General features: G+C 41.8%; 1 protein-coding gene across 2 annotated transcripts in view; it reads left to right on the top strand.

Annotated features, from left to right (window-relative positions):
- Positions 1-1,689: 1,689 nt before the first annotated feature.
- Cltrn (collectrin, amino acid transport regulator) overlaps positions 1,690-20,299 on the top strand; it is a 28,772-nt gene continuing 10,162 nt past the window's right edge. The window contains exons 1-5 of one of the 2 annotated variants that reach the window (XM_021188430.1): positions 1,690-2,001; positions 2,361-2,419; positions 6,496-6,581; positions 17,314-17,427; positions 19,761-19,955. In XM_021188430.1, the coding sequence (XP_021044089.1) occupies positions 1,944-2,001; positions 2,361-2,419; positions 6,496-6,581; positions 17,314-17,427; positions 19,761-19,955 (512 nt within the window). In that variant the 5' untranslated portion in view covers positions 1,690-1,943. The remainder of the gene's footprint in view (positions 2,002-2,360; positions 2,420-6,495; positions 6,582-17,313; positions 17,428-19,760; positions 19,956-20,299) is intronic. The other variant, XM_029534265.1, reaches the window with a different exon arrangement.

The raw sequence follows: 20,299 nt of genomic DNA on the forward strand, positions 1-20,299 counted from the left end.
TGTGTGTGTGTGTGTGTGTGTGTGTGTGTGTGAGAGAGAGAGAGAGAGAGAGAGAGAGAGAGACAGAGAGACAGAGAGACAGAGAGACAGAGAGACAGAGAGACAGAGAGAGAGAGACACAGACAGAGAGACACAGAGACAGAGATGGAGACAGACATACAGAGAGAGATATCGATCACTGGGAAACAAGAGCTGTTCAGAGAAGACTTTTTCTCTTGGAAATGAATGTTGTACACTGGCTAAGACTCAGTATTTTATAGTGTGCTTTCCCTGAAATCCCATTCACAGCCATATAAGAGCACATGGGAATTTATTACTTTTATGAAGTGAAAGCGTACAAGCAAATTAAATCAGATGTCTGTGTCTCTAACACGCGCTGCACTCTGACTGAATCCTTATCTCTCTGTGCCTACAGTCTTTTCCTTCTCATCTAGTCTTTTTGGATTTTTTGTTTTGTTTTGTTTTGTTTTGTTTCCTGGAATGAGGTCAGCTCTTTCCTCTGGGAAATTTCCATTGCATTTAACAGTGACATTGCTAGAGTGGCTGGTCTGGCTTGGCTGCCTCTTCCTCTGGGACCGCTTTTCTTCTCTCAGNGTCCCTGGTGNCAAGGTGGAGGAGATGGTAAAGGCCTTCCTCGGGTGGGCTGAGCTAACAGAAAGGAGTCATCTCCGACATACCCTGCCCCCACCATGTCTCTCAGTGGAACAGATGTGTCCCTGCTCATAGCTTCCTNCTTGTTGCTTCAAACCCCAAATAAATGTCCTACTGAACATCAGAGCCATCCAGGCTCATCTTCCCACTCAGGACTTTCCAGGAAGGAAGTGCCATGAGGGAGAGGAAAGCCCAGGCCTAGACCCCAGAGGACTTCTACTGCCACGGTTGGTGGGATGCCCACTGGGGGAGAGCTTCCATCCCACTCTCGTAGACCTCCGAGTATCTCGGGGGTTGGTTGTAATTTTAGTTTTGACCTCTTAGGACCAGAGATTCAGTGTGATGGTGACAAGGTTGAAGCTAAGTCAGGGTAGCTGGAAAAGGGACATTCTCCTCATACCATTGCACCCAGTGACTTTAACTCTCAGTCCTTGGATACCCCATATGCGAGATGATTGTAACCACTGTAAGGATTTGAGAAATAATCAGGGAGCCTAGTTCACAGTAAGCAGCTCTTAGTCATTGTTAGATAGTTGTGCTGAACAATGTTGTCACTAGCACCATGTAGCAACTTAACTAGATGACAGGTTCTTAGCAGTTCTAACCCCTTTTAAAGGGTTAGCATTCATTTCTACCTAGTGGAACCAGGACAGAGGAGGGGAGGTATCACCATCACCATCATCATCATCATCATCATCATCATCATCATCATCATCACCCAATGATCATCAACTCCAGCATGAGGCTTCATATCATTAATGTTGAGCTAGATCTTAGGGTTCAACCTAGCCATCCTCTAGTTGGGAATTGTTTACCAACCAACAGTCTAGTAAGTGTTGTTCCCTTTACTCTCCAGAGATGAAAAGGGAGTTAAATTTGTTTCCTAAGTATGATAACCTGTCTTTGAATCAGATTGGTTAGCCTGAAGGGGCACAAAGATTATGCTAAAGAAAACTCCATGCTCTCCACGTTGAGCTTAAGCAAACAACTGCAGGAGGCAGGAGGGAGGCTTCTGATTATGTCAGCTCAGGAAACATTCTTATGAGGTAGAGTCTGAGGAAGAAACCACTAATCTGGTTCTCAAATAGATTTTCGTAAATAACTGACAGGAGATGGTTTGCTTCTATGGACGTATTAACCCAACTGATGGGCGTTAATTATTAAACCTTTTAGATGGTGGCTCGCTGATTTCTCCGATACCCTAATCCGGGTCACAGAATGGTTAAAGCAGCTTTAAGTAGAGAGTGGATTATTTTCCCCTCAGTTTGTCTTGTGTTTGTGGCTCTGAAAGAATGTTGTGGGCGCTCTTTTTCCTGGTGACTACTGTTCACGCTGAACTCTGCCATCCAGGTACGTAGCCTTGAAGCTTAAAAAATAAATTAACAGATTCCTGAATGCTTGAAAAGTCAGAGTGGAGAAAAAAAAAAGAATGATTTTTTTCCTAAGTCTTTGGACATGTGGCTTGAAAGTTGAACCAATGACTCTTAGGAATCTGAAGGGAAAACGGGGGTGATTTCATAGGCTTTTTTTTTTTTTTTTTTTTTTTTTTTAAGTTGCAGGGGCACTGGTACAGATCAATTGTAGTTCTTCGTTACGTTCATCTGAGCTGTGTTAAACATTAGGATTTATCAGGCTGCTTTCTCACAGTTTATCCTAATTTACTGCTCTTTGTCCCCCCACCTTTTCTCTTTTTCCCCTCTCTCTGGCAGATGCAGAAAATGCCTTTAAAGTAAGACTTAGCATCAGAGCAGCTCTTGGAGATAAAGCAGTAAGTAGAACACCTGCTGGCTCATTTCAAGTTTTGTTTTCTAATAGCTCTGGGCTTTTTCAAATAGATGACTTCTCTGAGTCTTCAGGTCTGATCTTTTGCCAAAGCAAGATTATAGTAACATGGGAGTCACTGATAGAATTAGTTCGCTTAAAGTACACAATCAGTACTGAGTGACTGAAAATATATGGGAGAAATTGTGTTATGGAAAACAACTTTGAAAGCTTGAAAGACTAAGTCCAGCAACATAGAGCAAAGGGGGTTGTCTGGTCTGATGTAGATGTGTTTGTCTAGGTTACGTCTGTCCTTCACTATTGTGAGCATCTAAATGTTATCAGTCTGTTTTCTAGTTACCAGAAAGAAATATATTGGGGCTACCAATATATTTCATAGTACAAAATAGTGCAGTTCTAGGTGAAGCTTCAATTCTTCCTATCTATGAAGGTGACAGTACGGAGGTTGTGCTTGAAATAATAGAAGTTTAAAATCCTCAGAGTCTCTAGGGGGTGAGGAGTAGGAAAGATCACTGGATTAAGGAGATGTTATTGTCTAATTTTAGTGTCAGTGTCCTGCTGTGCTCTGCATTAAAAAAAACTAGTAGGTGATATTAATGCCTCATACTACAAACAAACAAACAAAACCCAGATTGGTAAAGGGATTTGAAAATATTCTACTTGCCAACCAATCAGTTGCCTGAGTTTTCATTATTTATCTGATAAGTAATAGTTGTTATAATAGCTTATAAAATAAACGTTTATTAAAGCATTATTTATTTATTACTTCTTAGTGGAGGCTCTTCTAAACACTAAACTCATATCAGCTTTTGAGCCCTTACCCTTTGAATACAGGTATATTTCAGACTGAATGAGTGAAAAAATACAGGCCCAGACTCATATGTGACTCTTTGAAGATCTCAAGTCAGTAAATGGTAGGAGAGTCAGACCCAGAGAGTTTGACTGCAGAGACCCTGCTCCCAGTCAGTGTATAAGATCTCTTACCGCAGGATCTTTAGATTTGGCTGCATATTAGGGACGTGATGACAGCTAACACCGGGCTTGTCTATTCCCTGTGGAACTTAGAGTGGTGAGAGTCAGCTTTCCGTTAAATAGTAAAGCAAATGCAAATGCGCAGTCTTAAGAAGCATTACAGGAAGAAGTATACAGGTCTCTGGTCTCAGCAGGAGCCTCTGTCCCAGGCACTTCTGCAATGGCTAATGTAACCTGAACAGACACAGAACAGAGAAGGAGGGAAGGATGACAGAGGGCTGTCACATGTGAACATAGCAATAATCACAAGGAGCTTAGTGAACCTGAAGGATGGAAGACCAGGATGTCTGGAACGGAAGCTGTGAGGAAGGACATGACCTTGAGGATCTTGAAAAAGGGGGACTGCATGGGAAATGTGTTTCATGCTGGCAGTGGGTGGGAGGGGGTTTGTTTCAAGACAAAGGAACTGTTTAAAGCATCAAATGCTGTTGAGAGACCAAGCTTATTCTGTGAAGCAATATGAAGGTTGAGGAGTTTAGTGGGAGCTGTTTTTGGAAAGATGTAGAACGGAAAAGTCAGATATTGGAGAGGGGGATAAAATAAGCTGGGTAAGTTGGGGGTGAACATGCAGAAGTATAGGTCACTCCTATAAATACTTTGGATTGGTCTGGAGGCTGCTGAGTCAGGAGACTTGGGCTATACCTCAGCTGGGAGAGTACTTGCCTAGCATGTGTGAGGCCCTGAGTTCCATCTCTAACACCCCATAAGTCAGGCCTGCTAGCATTTAAGAGATGGAGGCAGAAGGACCAGAAATTTACCGTCATTCTTCATTACCCAGTTAGCCTTCGATCCATAGACCCTGTGAGGGGGAGGGGAAGGGAGGTCTGGCTCTGAAAGGTTGGAGAGAGCTAGCAGTCGGAAGACGGAGCAAAGCCACAGGTTTCTACAGTTGGTTTCGTGGAAACACGTTGCGCCTGAGTAAAAGTCAGCAGACAGATTCCAACTGGACTTGAGTACACAGAAGAAACTGATGCTGTTTCAAGTCTGGGAAGGGAGGAACAGAGGCATTCCCAACACACTTGTGGGGATTAGGCTTTATCAGGAGAGAAATGTCTGGCACTGGAGGAGAGGAAGTGGTTAGGGTGTATGTCAATGGTGGAAGGTTTGCCTTAGGAGGTCAGGGGAGGTTAAATCGCTAAATTGAGACATTATCTCTACATTACAAACTCAGGGTTAGGGATTAAGCTCAGTGGTGGAGAGCTTGCCTAGCAAGGGAAAGTCCCTGGGTTCAGGCTTCTGCTTTGGACGTTGGAGTGACTATAAAACCAAAAGCATCCAGTGAGAGCTGAGGGGTGGAAGAAAAACTATGATGAGTGGGGTGGGGAGGTGTCAGAAGTTTGAAGCTGTCTTGGGACAGATGATTGTCTTGAAACAAAGAACTCATGGAGAATGTGAAGAGGCGAGCAGGGAATTTGAGGGTAGGGCATCATGAATTTAAAATTAAACAAGCCGCATTTTTTGTGACTCTCTTGTTACTTTTGACTATTCAACTAAAATATGAGGTTTCAGTGTTCTTTGATGTAAGCAGAAAGTAAAATGACCTGGGAGACTCGAGGATTTGGTAGAAGTGTTATTCAAACGAGGAAGCAAGGAATCCGAGATGACAGATAAATACATGCAATTAATAAGCACTGTGTGGTCCATAAAGTCACAAGTGTGCTCTAACATTACATTCAGTTGTCTATACTTATACTGTCTGCATGCTAGATACCTGGACAACAGGTACATAAAGTACTATGATCCTTCTTGTCTATGTCTCTTCCAGGTGCTGTGTTGGTTTGTGGGTATTAAGCCAGGATTGCATCGAGTAACACTTTCCTTATCGTTCTTCACTTGTACATTTTTTATTACTATATGTTTTGCTTGCTTCGCCTAGAAACTACTTGGAAATACTTTGAAAGCCATAGTAGAAATGTGACGTGACTGCTAGACACACCGGCTTTTAGTCTTGCCCTCAACTCAAGTTGGTTCTCTCTGCTCAATTCCCAACACAAAGCAGCACTAGTTAGTCGTTTTCCAGATCTCAGAAGCTTTACTCTGTGGCCTAAGCCACACTCCTGATGGGAGAGCTCTGCTCATCTTGTGAAAGGTACTAAGGTATCCTTTCCAAGATCCCAAACACAACTTAAAGCCATGCTCTGGCAAGCTCTGGTTGACACTGTCATTTTTGTTTGCTACACTGACATTCTCATTTATATTTGAGCAGGCTCTTTCCCTGTCCCCACATCCTCACACCAAGGCTTCCCTCTGTGCGCACACACACAGAGGAATGTGTATGAGTGTATACTCATTTGTAACATTGCATATAAATTGCATATACATGTAATAAATATGTATACTTATTTTTAAAATTAAGATTTAGTTTTCTGTGTGTCCATAGAGATCAGAAGAGGGTGTCAGATCTCCCAGTGTTGGAGTTACAGGTGATTATGAGCCACCTGATATGGATGCTGGGAACTAAACTCAGGTCCTCTGTAATAACAATATGTGCTCTTAGCTGCTGAGCCATCTACCTAGTCCTATATGTATAGTTTTTATTAGACAAGCTCTCAATATGCAGTTCTGGCTGGCCTGGAACTCTTTATATAGATCAGGCTGGCCTGGCCTTGAGCTTGCCTCGACTCTCACTCTCTTACTCCACCCTCCTGGGTGTTAAGGTTATTTATTGTAAGCTTGGACCCTGAAGCTATTTAGGAAAGTATATATATATATATATATATATATATCTCCTTCATGGTAACCAGGGGATAGATTTTCTGCTGTTGTTTAGGATCATTTATTTTTCAGCACTCTAAGAAAGAAAGAACAGTTATGATAAAATATGTGTTTCTATCTCAGTATGACCTGGTTCTTAACAATACTCTCATGAGGTGTCCAGTAGAATGGTAAGAATGTGAGTTGTCATGATCCCTGCTGTGTGAGAAACATATGGAGGTGGGCGAGAAAGAGGAAGAGAAGGAGGGTATTGGAACATACCATCAAATGGACTCTTTCTTATCCCATTCACCCCTACTTTCCCTTTTCTTTCAGTATGTCTGGGACACAGATCAAGAATATCTCTTCAGAGCAATGGTGGCATTCTCCATGAGAAAAGTTCCCAACAGAGAAGCAACAGAGTAAGCTGACAGCATGAAATCTCAAGTGCCTGTTTGAGATAATACATTATTTCCATATGATCTAGTACCCTCCCCTGATTTAAGGGACCAGCAGTTTTCTTTTTAAATTTTTTTATTATTTATTTACTTGTGTGTGTGTGTGTGTGTGTGTGTGTATGTGTGTGTGTGTTTACATGCGTGCATACACACACACACACACACACACACACATCAAGACATGTAAGTGGAAGTCAGGACATCTTGTGGGAGTTAATTCTTTCCTTCTATGATGTGGGTTCAGGGGATGAAATTCAGGCCCTTGGGTTTGGCAGCAACTGTCTCTACCCACTGAACCATCTTTCCAGCCCTTGCTTTGCTTAGTAACTTTCTATGTAAACTTGCCTGTCCTGGAACTTGCTGTGGAACCCAGGATGGTTTGGAACTTGTGATGGTCTTTCTGCCTCAGCCATTCAAGTGCTAGGGTAACAGGCATGAGATACCATGACCAGCCTGGAACCTGCATTTTTATGGAACACTTAAACATTCACAATAGAGCTCAGATTACAATTTCTATCATATTCCCTTTGTTCAGTGGGTAATATGACTATCAATGTCCATGATCAAAATTATATTTACATCTTTTATGTCCTAAGCTTTCCATGTTTCCGTTGTAATTTTTCTTGCAGAGAGCTAGGTAATTTCAAAGAAATCTATTCTCCTCTAAAAAGTAACTAAAATATGGGCTCCACACTGATATATATCTTGTTAATTTTCTTAAAAGCACTTAGTACAAACTTTTTAAAGATAGTTTTTGTTGTGATGGTGGGTTTTTGTTTGTTTTTGTTTTGTTGAGACAGGGTCTCATGATGTAGTCTTGGCTGTCCTGAAGCTATGTAGACCAGGCCGGTGTGGAACTCACAGAGATCTGTCTGCCCTGTCTCTCTGCAGTTAAAGGTGCTTGCTACCATGCCAGTTTTACATTTGTTCCCTACTCTCCTGAATGTATCCTCTCTATTTGTAGAGATTCTGTCCTTTTCTATTTGTGATTAGGTTACCACTCCTGGTGGCTCTCTACTCCCTCTCCCGTGCCTCTAGTTGGGAGGCAAAATGACTGGTGTGCTGGATAAAGCATCTTTGAGCAAGCTTGCCCTGTCTGCTCCCACCAGGCTCTCCTGGTGCTGCGTCCTATTAGAACTTCCAAGTACGAGCAGGCTGTACTTGCTCTGTACAGTTAAGGAGCACTTAGATTGGAAGTTTCCATATTGTACAACCTGGTATATATTACCCAAGCACATGATACCTATCTCAATTCAGCTCTACCAAAGACAGTTATGGTTGAACTTAGTTCATTTCAGGATTGGTTGTGCTGGTGGTTTGAGATAGTCTCATGTGGTCCAGGCTGGCCTTCAAGTCATTATGTAGCTAAAGATGGTCTTGAAATCCTGATCCTTCTGTCTCAGCATCCTGAAAACCGGGAATGACAGCCATGCATCACCCTCTTCTGGTTTAATTTCAGGATTTTCTAAGATTAGGAAGAAAAATTACCTGGGGATTAAATAGTCTCCAACTAGTCCTTTTATCTCCAAGTCCTAAGTGCTTTACTAAACAGTGACTTTTGCAATAATTCAGAGCCCGGAGAAGAGGATAACTATCAGTTGATTTTCCCTCAGATTTCCAATATCTGATGTGAGCATAAAAAGTAAAAAAAGGAAAAGGAAGCTGGGTGTGATGCTACACACCTTTTAATAGTGGTTTTCCAGAGGTGAGGGCTGAGTGACTGAGACTAGCCTGATCTACAAAGTGAGTTCTAGGTCAACTAGGACTACATAGTGAAACCTTATTTCAGTGTGTGTGCGTGCATGTGCATGTGTGTATATATATGCATATGCATATATATACATATATATACACATATATACACATATACATTCATATACATATATATGTATATGAAGAAATGGAAGAGTAGATTTTGAGGAAGTAAAACACATGAAATGTATATTTGTATACACACATGCATATTTAAAGCAGATCTTTCCCCCTTTTATTTTTTACTTTTGTTTATTTATTTATTTATTTATTTATTTATTTATTTATTTATTTATTGGGTTTTGTTTTGTTTTGTTTTGTTTTTCGAGACAGGGCTTCTCTGTGTAGCCCTGGCTGTCCTGGAACTCACTCTGTAGACCAGGCTGACCTCGAACTCANAAATCCGCCTGCCTCTGCCTCCCAAGTACTGGGATTAAAGGCGTGCGCCACCACCGCCCGGCTACTTTTATTTTTAAAGTAATTTTATGTGTATATCTGTATACTATATGTTAATGCATGTGCACATGCATGTCTCTGTGTGTATGTGTGTGAAATCCAGAGTTTGATTTTGGGTGCCTTCCTCTCTTGGTCTCCACTTTATTTTTCTAACAGATGGTTTCTCACTGAGCCTGGGGCTCAGGGATCAGCTAGACTGACTGGCCAGCAAGCTCCAACATCCACTTGTCTCTGCCTCCTCCTTTGTTCACTTAGTGACAGTGACTTGAAACTCAGGTCTTCATGGTCATGTGGCAAGCATTTTAACAAGTGAGCTAACTCCTCAACTTCCACACATGTATATTTGTATACATGTATAATAATAATAATAATAATAATAATAATAATAATAATAATAATAAATTATATAATGACAATTTTTAAGAAAGTATATAGAAAAACAAGAAAAAAGTGTGCCCTAAATTCTCTCCATGCTTTATCAAATTTTAAAAAAATATTTAATGACGTTTAAAACTTATTCTTTGAAAATTTCACATTTGTGCAATATACTTTGATCATATCCATCCATTATTACCTCCCTTCCACATCCACTAGCATAATTTTTAAAAGTAAAAATAAGGGAGAAGGATGGAGGACTTAGCAGTGATGTACAGTGTTCTTGCAGAATACATGAATTCAGTTTCAACTCCCACATAGGGCAGCCCAGAACTTCCTGGAACTCCAGCTGGAGAGGATCCGATGGCCTCTGTGTGGATACCCGCATGCATAAAACAATAATCACACAGACACATACAATACATGTAGTTAGAAGAGAATCAATCTAAATAAAAACAAGGTGATTGCATTACAAAACTTCAAAAGGAAAGAAAGCACTTATCTCTTGGGGTTAGCGCTAAGCGTTTCTTTTGTGCACTAGCTCTACTTGTCAGCAAATGCTTTCCCTTCGTTGCTGTGTCCCTGGCACCGTGACTTCTCCCACATGCCTACATTTTCCTTGGCTCATGGTTTGTTCAACCAAATGTTCCTGTGCTTGGGCAAAAGTGATGAGCTGTGTAACATTTCAGAATTTGAAGAATTCTCCTTCAGAACTTGGGACATTGTGGTGGTTTGTGCGTATCAGATCTAGTTTTTGGTTTTTGTTTTGTTTTTGTGTGTGTGTGTGTGTGTGTGTGTGTGTGAAAGGTGATTCGATTTTCAGTGGTCACCCAGGATATATGGAAATCTTGTTGCTTATCTTAAATCTACCAAAGTATAAAACTAGATCAGTGAAGTTTGTTTCTGTGAAGGTCAAAGGTGATGACAACATGAGGAACACATTTTCCTTCAGTTGGACTGTGGGGTCAGCTTAAGGAAGTATATTGCTGTAGTGGTAGCCCCAGAAGTAAATACCCTGTTCTGAAAGCCTGCTGTGTACTTGAACAGGCCCGACAGATGTAAAGATATTTGAACATATTTATGCCTCTCAATTTGACTACTTGTTATCAAAAAACAATGACCCTCAAGAATTGAGAATTTCCCCAGAAATCTTATGTCGGGAGAAGGAAAAGGCAGGGTACCAGCCAAAAAGAACTTGTCTTCTGGAAAGCGATTCAGACCACCTTACAGGATGAGACTGAAGTCCAGATGTGTGGGTGGGTGGGTGGGTGGGGGGCGATAATGGGCAGGACCACACCTTGACAGAAGCTGTTAGATGTGCATATCTTTGGCCCTCTATTTAAACTTTGATCTCACTTTAGGGCCTCCAAGATGGACTTTGGGGCTTCTCTGGATCCTATAGTCTCTCTTCAATGTGGCCACATGAAATAAATCTCCTTTTCTGCTTTCTGCTTTTAACTCGACTCTTTTAGTTGGTTTATTGAGGCTAGGTGTTTGGGCCTGGCTTGGGGCACAGGTTCCAAACGATTTAAGCTGGATTTACTGCAACAGGAATTCCAAAGTGTTCTAAGTTGTTTTCAAGGAAACAATCAGCTAGTTAGAAGTTTATTCTAGTTTTTAGGGAAGTAGACATTTAACTACGCATTATACAAATGTTGGCTTTTAAGATAATTGGTCACTTTTAGCAAGATAGGTAGAGGTCTGTTGCAGGTGATGCTTTCTCTTTCTAAGTAGCATAGAGCACGTAATGGATTTCTTGCGCTATTTAATTATTCAAGGATAAGTCTTGTGACCTAAAATGAACAATGCGTTCTTGTGCCCATGGAAAGGTAAGGGGATTACCCATCTCGTGCTTGCTGGCCAGCTCATTTTTAGTCCTGATTTTCAGAAACAAGAGCCTAATTCTTAACCACCCTTGGCTTTGTCTGGCCTCATTGATGAGAAATAGCTAGCTATAGAGCCAGTTACAGAGAAGTGCCTCCAGGTCAGTGTTTCGCACATTTAAGGAGGCAGAGGGAACATTTGTGGCTTTTTCTAGTGAATTGCTGAAAGAAGTCATTCATGTAGATGTTAACAATTTTTTTTGATAAACATCATTAGTCAAGGGCTGAAGAGATGACTCGGTGGTTAAAAGCACAGCTAAAAGCACTTACTGCGTTTGCAGAGGACCCAGGTTCAGTTCCCAGCACCTACAGGGTGGTTCACAACCATCCATAATTCCAGTTCCAGGGAACCCAATGTCTTCTTCTGACCTCCATAGGCACCAGCATGTGCATGGTACCGTTAATCCCAAGAATGGGAGGAGAGAGACCACAGACCTAATTCGTCAAGCATTTAACTAAAGCAAAATTTATTTTTTATTCATGTTACGTGGGTTGTCTCCCCCTTAGGCGAAGTTGGAGAGGTCAGCATTGGATGTAAGGAATTCAAGACTTTTATTTTATAGTTGAGGGATAGGAGATTTCCAAATGGCAGATTTGGCAGGCAAAATAGGTGAGGTTACAGGAGCAGAACATAAGGATAACAAGTTAGCCCCTTCTGAAACAAAGACATGGTCTCAATGTGAGCAGAACAAGGTAGTTATCGGTGGTCATTTAACCCTTTGAAACAAAGGCAGGGCTGCAAGATGGTTACCAACAACTTTATGAAACAGACGAGTGATCATCATTCCTGGAATAGGCAGGCAGAACCTTTTGTAGTTAAGGTTACAGGTGGGGCACAGCCCAATCCTTCAGAAACAGAGGTTTAATCATAAACAGGAGTGAACCTGGTTTGTTTTCACTATAAGATGGCTTTTAAACTTAAGGTGGAGGCAGCCTGGCTCTTCAGTACACACATACATACATGATTGCAAAGCAAAAGAAAATCAATCAATCATTGTTCAGAGTGGTTGCTAAAATAAACTCACATGGTTTCATTAGACCCATCCATATATAAAATTTGGAAAATATAGGATTTGTATTTAGCTGTGCTAAAAGTATTTCAATTTTATTTTATTTTATTGGTTTTTCGAGACAGGGTTTCTCTGTGTAGCTTTGGCTGTCCTGGAACTCACTCTGTAGACTAGGCTTCCCTTGAACTCACAGAGACCTGCCTGCCTCTGTCTCTTGAATACCGGGATTAAAGATGTGCACCACCACCATATCTTTTTTTTTAAAGATTTATTTATTTATTTATTTATTTATTTATTTATTTATTTATTTAGTGTGTGTGTGTGTGTGTGTGNGTGTGTGTGTGTGTGTGTGTGTGTGTGTGTGTGTGTGTGTGTGTGTGTGTGAGTGCCCTCAGTGGCCAGAAAGGGGCATCAGATTCCTTGGAACCGAAAGCATAGGTGATATGAGCTGCTTGGTGTTGGCCACTGGGAACTGAACTCTAGGCATTTGCAAGGGCTGCAGGTATCTTTACTGCGGATCCATTTTTCCAACCCCTAACTTTTTGTTAAATAGAAACTTCAGCAGTTTCTATTAAGTGATTATTTTGCCCTTCAGAGACGTTTTGCCATTCCTGGAAACATTTTTGATTGTCAAAGCTGGAGACTGATTAGAAGTCAAATTCACTGCTAAGAAAATATGTACCCTTTACCCCACGACAGAATTATCTGGCTTGATTGGGCTTCATTTTTTCTTTCTAGCAATATATGGAGAAATATTTCTTTGACGGCATGTATCCTAGTTACTTTATCCATCCCCCTTTATCAATAGACGCTGATGTTGTTTCAGTGCTTCAATGAAGAATGCTACAAAGAGTGTCTCTGGGTACATGTGTGCAGATGCAAGAATTTGATGTAGCCACAGTCTGTCCATCTTCTGGAAAATACGTCTAATTAACGTTCCAGAGTGACTTGACCCAATGGCTTTTCATAGCTTCTTGGAATTCCATTTCTGTGCACCTTGCCAGTACTTGGTATAATTTAAATTTAAATTTGGGGAAGAGGCTGGAGAGATGGTTCAGCAGTTATTAGCATTTCCTGCTCTTCCAGAGGACCCAAGTTCGTTTTCGCAGCAGCTCACAATGGCCTGTAACTCTAGTTCCAGGTGATTGGATGCCCTCTTCTGACCTTTGAAGGTACCTGCTCACAAGTGCATACACTCATTCAGACACATAAATAAGTTAAAATACATCTTTTAAAATAATAAGCAAATTTAAAAGTTCAAAATCTCTCATTTAAAATCCATTTTATGTATTTTGCTTATTAGTGAGGCCAAATAACAGAAATTATTCTCAACCTAATACAGGCTACAAAAATGTAGACCTGTGTTTCCTTAGACTTCATCTCCCTAAAATGGAGACACACACACAAACACAAACACAAACACACACACACACACACACACACACACACACACACACACATGGCAAACATGCCCTACCTACTTCATTCTGGTCATATTTGCATCTTTGTTACTTATTATGCAGAGCCACGCATTTTGGAAGACTAAGCTTGCCAGTTTCTTGCCAGTAGAGGTCAGAATTGGTTTGTGGTTCTCAGCCAGTGCTTTATTTATTTATTTATTATTACTTTTTGGCTTCTTATTCCAATGATTACTGAAGTGCCTGGAGACTCCAGTTGGTTGTCACTACTGTCGTCTACTGCTTGAGATCCCAAGAATGCTGCTTCCCTTAAGGCAGACGATGTAATCTGGCCCCAAGCCTCAACAGTACTACTTGCAGAAAACCATGCTGTAGTCCTAGAGAGAAATAAATGACAATCTCAGAATAAAAGATGATAAACTCTTCCTACTCTATGCGGCTGGGCACTCTATTTCTGGTGATCAGCTTGAAGGCAGATGGCCTGGTCCTTGTGTTCTGTTTCCTTCTCATAAGACAAGCACAGCCAGTCCTTTGGTGAAGCTGCAGGGGTAGCCTCTGGGGACCTTAGCTTGGACTTGGAGCAGAGTGGATAGCTTTCTGAGGGCTCTGGTGAAGTTGAGGCAAGTGGACCTTGAATTCCAGGTCCCGATTGCAGAATTCAGGGGTGGGCCTGAGAAGGGTCCCTGCCTTCTGACAAAGTGCCATGGAAAGACCCTCTGCCCACCTGCAATTGTGTCCCAGTGCCCAAGCCAGTGCCTACACACTTGCCCATCTAGGAGGGAGGCAGACGGATGGGAGCTCTTGAGAGGACGTGGCCAGTGAAGCACAGAGGACTAGAGAGACTGATGGTCAGTCTTAGGGCACAAGCAAAGCACAAAAGAGGCCAGGGACCCTCTGCTTACCTGACTGCCAGATAGGTGACCATAGACAATGTCATTAGGGGCTACTACTGCTTATCAGTGGTTCTCAACCTTCCTAATGCTGCAACCCCTTAACATAGTTGCTCATGTTGTGGTGATCCCCAACCATAAAATTACTTTTGTTACTACTGAATAACTATTATTTTGCTACTGATATGGATTGTAGTGTAAATATCTGATATGCAACTCCTGTGAAGGGGTCATTTACCCCGCCACACACACACACAAAGGGTCATATCCCACAAGTTGAGAAACACTGGCTTAGATGATAAAGGGAACACACAACCCTATACTGTTAAGACCTGAATGGGCCATACCTGAGCTAGTTGATACTAGGCAACTGATCTCTGAATGGCAAGGGGCCCACTTTGAACCTTTGCCCTTAGCTCCTCACCCTCCAGATTGGAGCCTGCTGGCAAGAGGCCATCTTGGGGTATAGCAGCTGCAGTTGGAACTGATGCTGCATGGAAGACAAAATCCTCCCTGCTTTCTTTTTTTTTTTATTTTCTTTATTTACATTTCAAATGCTATCCCGAAAGTTCCCNATACCCCTCCCCCCGCCCCTGCTCCCCTACCCACCCACTCCCACTACTTGGCCCAGGCCTTCCCTTGTGCTGGGTCATATAAAGTTTGCAAGACCAAGGGGCCTCTATTCCCAGTGATGGCCGATTAGACCATCTTCTGCTACATATGCAGCTAGAGACACAAGCTCTGGGGGTACTGGTTAGTTCATATTGTTGTTGCACCTACAGGGTTGCAGCCCCCTTCAGCTCCTTGGGTACTTTCTCTAGCTCCTCCATTGGGGACCCTGTGTTCCATCCAATAGCTGGCTGTGAGCATCCACTTCTGTGTTTGCCAGGCACTGGCATAGCCTCACAAGAGGCCTCTATATCAGGGTCCCTTCAGCAGAATCTTGCTGGCATGAGCATTAGTTTCTAGGTTTGGTGGCTGATGATGGGATGGATTCCCGAATCTCCCTGCTTTCTATTGCTGGTCCTAGACACTTAGCTCTGGGCAGAGGGGCACTTGATTCTGCTTTTGTATGTGACACCAAAATGAAGAAAAGAGACAACTTTCCAGTGCATAGCTTCCGGCCAAAGGACTGCTAGCTGTCAATATTACAGTCTTGAATGTTCTTGTAAGGAAAAGCAAGATTCTGCTCTTCTCCATGAAGGTGATGGATGTGTGTCTCGTTCTTGTGGGACGGATACTTATGACACACATTCTTGCTTTTGCAATTTTCTTCTTTGGAAATTGCTAACAGCATGCAGGATTGACATTGTAGTACCAGCCTTGTGGCCTTTCCTATAATTTTCAGCTTTCATCCACCCCTGTAAAGATGTTCATTTCTTTGAACACTAACATCGTTTCTCTTTTCACTTTTATTAGTAACACTTATGTAAAGAATAGAGCATGTCCCATTTCTAATTTTCAGGAGAAAAGCATGTGACTTAAGATGAGGAAGCAGGGGGCTGTCAGCCTCTAGGTGATGAGCAATGAACTCCACTCATGCTCTCTACTTCCAAATCACACCTTTTTTTTGGGGGGGGGACCCTTTAAGGAATGATCCCCAAGTGTATGATTTTGAAATAATTGGCATTTCTTTTGTTTTTCTTTCTTTCTTTTTTTCTTATTTTGGATTCTTTTGAGAAAGGGTTTCTCAATGTAGTTCTGGCTGTCCTCAAACTCACTCTGTGGACCAGGCTAGCCTGTCTCTGCCTCCCAAATGCTGGGATTTAAGGTGTGTGCCACCACCAGCTGGCCTCTTTGAAAGTTTTCTATCTTGTGTTTTGATTACTGTTAACACCACCCCACCCCTGCTTCTCCCTCTAGCTCCTCTCAGATCCACTCTCACATCCTCACCCCTTTTCAACTTTGTGTCCCCTTAAAAACAAACCCAAGTCCACTTTGTGTTGCCTGTATACTCACGGTATAGAGACACCCTGCTATGTGATTAACCAACCAAAGGCCATAGCATTAAAGAAAATTGGCTTTCTCCCAGAAGCTATCAACGTGTCAATAGCTCCTCTGTTAGAAGTAGGGGTCTGTGAACTTCTCCCAGTCTGTGCTAGAAGTCTGATTGGCTCCACCTTGTAGTTTTGTTCAGGCGAACACAGCTATCGTGAGTTCAGTAGCACAGTAGTCCTATTATGTCCAGAAGATACTGTTTCACTCCAGACCTCCCTTACCTCTTATAGTCTTTCTGCCCCTTCTTCCTCTATAGTCCCTGAGCCCCAGGGCAAGGGTGATGCAGATATCCCCTTGTGGTTAAGCATTCCACAGACATGCATTCTCTCTACTTTCCCCAATTGTGAGTTTCTGCATTAACAGTAGTAATCCATTGCACAAAGAAGCTTCTCTTGGTGAGGTCTGAGGGCTGCACTAATCTATGGGTATAATCTATGGGTATGATCCATGGGTGTAGGGCTATAAATTTAGAGAACAGTTGGTACTGTGTCTATTTAGCAAAATAATAGGAATAGCTTCACTCCTAGGTTCTGGGTGAGCTTCCCCACCAAGGGTTCTTGGTCAGATTTTCAGTACTAGGCATGCGTTTCCTCCTGTGGAACAGACCTTAAATCCATTCATAAACTGAATTTTTATCTTCTACCCCCCCCCCCACCAAGACAAGGTTTCTCTGTGTAGCCCTGGCTGCCTTGGAACTCACTCAGCAGACCAGGCTGGCCTCAAATTTAAAGAGATCCACCTGCCTCTGCTTCCCAAGTACTGGGATTAAATGCATTAAGACATTCTTTCCAATGGTAGAAATGACTTCTCACACACATGTAAAGATCCCTCGTGCTATGGCAATCACACCAGAGTGAATAGTTTCATGCCATTTATGATGATATTTTTATAACAAATTTCTCCCATCTCTGCAGAATTTCCCATGTCCTGCTTTGCAATGTAACCCAGAGGGTGTCATTCTGGTTTGTGGTCACAGACCCTTCCAAAAATCATACTCTTCCTGCAGCTGAAGTACAGTCAGCCATAAGGTAATCCTCCCCATGTATGCTGTTCACTGATCCATCTATTAACTCCTTGATGAGCTCATCTGTTTCCATAGATACTGAAGAGCTCTCACTCCACTCCACACGTGATGTGCCGACTAACGTGTCAAGTATTCCATTCACTTCATTTCCAACAGAGATTGGTGTAGAGCAGTAATTTTCTTCCAGTAGCAATTTGCCTTCAAGGAAACAAATGGTTGGAAATGTTTGGACACGTTTTTTCTTGTCACAACTGGAGGAGAAGGAGGCACCACCCATACTAAGCAGGCAGAAGCTGGAAATGTTGCTATCCACCCTACTATGCATAGGACAGAACCTCCCTTAAAAATTATTTGACCTCAAATGTCAGTTGTATAAACTTGTTGAAATATTAACATGAACGAGTGAAGAACCAAATCCAAATATGTTGCTAAGCTATCTATAGTGACTTTTAAATGTTAAATTAAGCTTTATTAGCATATATTAATCATACAAAATAATAGGTCTCAGTAGACATTTTATACATGCAGATGACTTACTATGGTAATATTCTATTTGTCACCATTTTCATGGTGATTTTAAAATCTGCACTAGTAGTCACATGTATGGACTGAGGTGTGGACATGAACAACTGGTTCTAAAGTGCCTGTTATAGCTCTATTGTGAAGACTGAAGTAATTAAACCCAGGTCTTGACTAAATCTTGTCTGATCCTTAGGGGGAGGAGTTCAGTGGTGGAGGTGATATTATCTGCACCTAACTAGAAGTTCCAGTCTACCTGAGAGGTGACAGAGTATGTTCCTGGTATGGAACAAAATAGCAGCAAAGGGTTAATGCGGCAGAGAGATGAAGGGAGGGTACAGAACAAGTTTTCGTTTTTCTCCTAGCTTAGCAATGATGTTCATTATTTTGGGAAAAGGTTTTCATTCTCATACTTAGAAGGATTTGATTATGAGGGTTGGGAAAATGGTTCAGTGAGTAAAACTCTTGCCACAAAGCATAAGGATCTGAATTTGGATGCCCAGAAACAGCATGGTGGCCCATGTCAGTCATCCCAGAGCTCCTACATCAAGATGGGAGGTAGAACCTAGGGAAGCCCATGGGGTAGCTGGCCTGGCCTATTTCATGGCAAGTAAGAAAGTGAACCTGTTTCAAAGACACACATACACACACACACACACACACACACACACACACACAAATTATTTTAAAATATTAGATGATTAGAAAGGAAAACATTCAACAATTTGCTAAAATTATATTTAAATTATCCTTTGGCCGCTGGGGTCCTCTTTGCTGTCTATGAACTGTCATGCCAGAGCTTAGAGTTGTGAGTGTATGTGATTCTGGAGATGGAACTCAGCTTTTTGCATACTGAGTGAAGATGTACCACTAAGCAACATCCTCTGACCTTAGCATAGAGTTTTTTTTTTTAAATATTTTTATTTATTTATTTATTTATTTATTATACGTAAGTGCACTGTAGCTGTCCTCAGACACTCCAGAAGAGGGCGCCAGATCTTGTTACAGATGGTTCTGAGCCACCATGTGGTTGCTGGGATTTGAACTCCAGACCTTCAGAAGAGCAGTCGGGTGCTCTTACCCACTGAGCCATCTCACCAGCCCCCTAGCATAGAGTTTTATTTGCTGATGGAGATCTTTCCTGATGGCTGGATGCAGGGCTGCAGAGATTCTAGAGCCACTGCCTTAGACCATGATTGCCCAGTCCTGATGCTAACAGCCAAATGTGCCTACCAAACATTTGAATTAGAACTAGACAAAAACTCAGGTGCATGCAAAATATAAAACACACCAATTATCAAACAAAATCTGTAGCCTGGTGATGGTGGCGCACGCCTTTGATCCCAGCACTTGGGAGGCAGACAAAGCAGGCAGATCTCTCAGTTCTGGTCAACCTGGTCTACAGAGTGAGTTCCAGGACAGCCACGGCTACACAGAGAAACCCTGTCTCCAAACAAAAACAAAACAGAGCAAAATAAATCTTCACCACCAACCTGACTCTTACCAACACTGAGACTTCCCTTCTTACAGGAAAACAAAAACATTTGCCTTCACATGCCTTTAGACTTTTGGGCTCCTGAGCAGTCATTGTGTATAGTCACATAGAAGCACTTTTTAAAATGTTTTAAGTTAAAGAAACAGCTGGTCTTTATATAAGCCACCTTGAAGTTCTGTTATTCATTCAAATATCAAGAAATAAAATGGGGTAGGGGCAGAGCTCAAAGGTTCTGATGTATAGCAGTGGAGAGACAGGTCTGTACTTGGTATCTAGTGTTTTTATTCCTGTCTTTGATTTCTACAATTATCATTGTCTTTTAGAAAGAATAGGAACCGGATCAACAATGCATTCTTTCTGGATGACCATACTCTGGAATTTTTAAAAATTCCTTCCACTCTTGCTCCCCCGATGGATCCATCTGTGCCCGTCTGGATTATTGTGTTCGGTGTGATATTTTGCATTGTCACAGTTGCAATTGCACTACTTGTTCTATCAGGAATCCGGCAACGCAGAAGGTAGGATGTTCAGAATGATTTTTTCTTTGAAGATTTATTTATTTTATGTATGTGAGTACATTGTTGCTGCCTTCAGACACAACTGGAAGAGGGTGTCATATCCCATTACATATGGTTGTGAGCCACCATGTGGGTGCTGGGAATTGAACTTAGGACCTCTGGGAGAGCGGTCAGTGCTCTTAACTGCTGAGCCATCTTTCCAGTGCCCTGAGAATGAATGGTTTAAGGAATATTTACCTACTTTCTTATGCCTGGTTTAAGGTAATGCCTAAAACTTACCTAAGTCATGACCTACAATATAGCCATTTTAATTTTATCCCTTTTGATGGTTTTAGAATCCAGTG

Source organism: Mus pahari, chromosome X (assembly GCF_900095145.1).
Source record: "Mus pahari chromosome X, PAHARI_EIJ_v1.1, whole genome shotgun sequence".
Classification (NCBI taxonomy): Eukaryota; Metazoa; Chordata; class Mammalia; order Rodentia; family Muridae; genus Mus; species Mus pahari.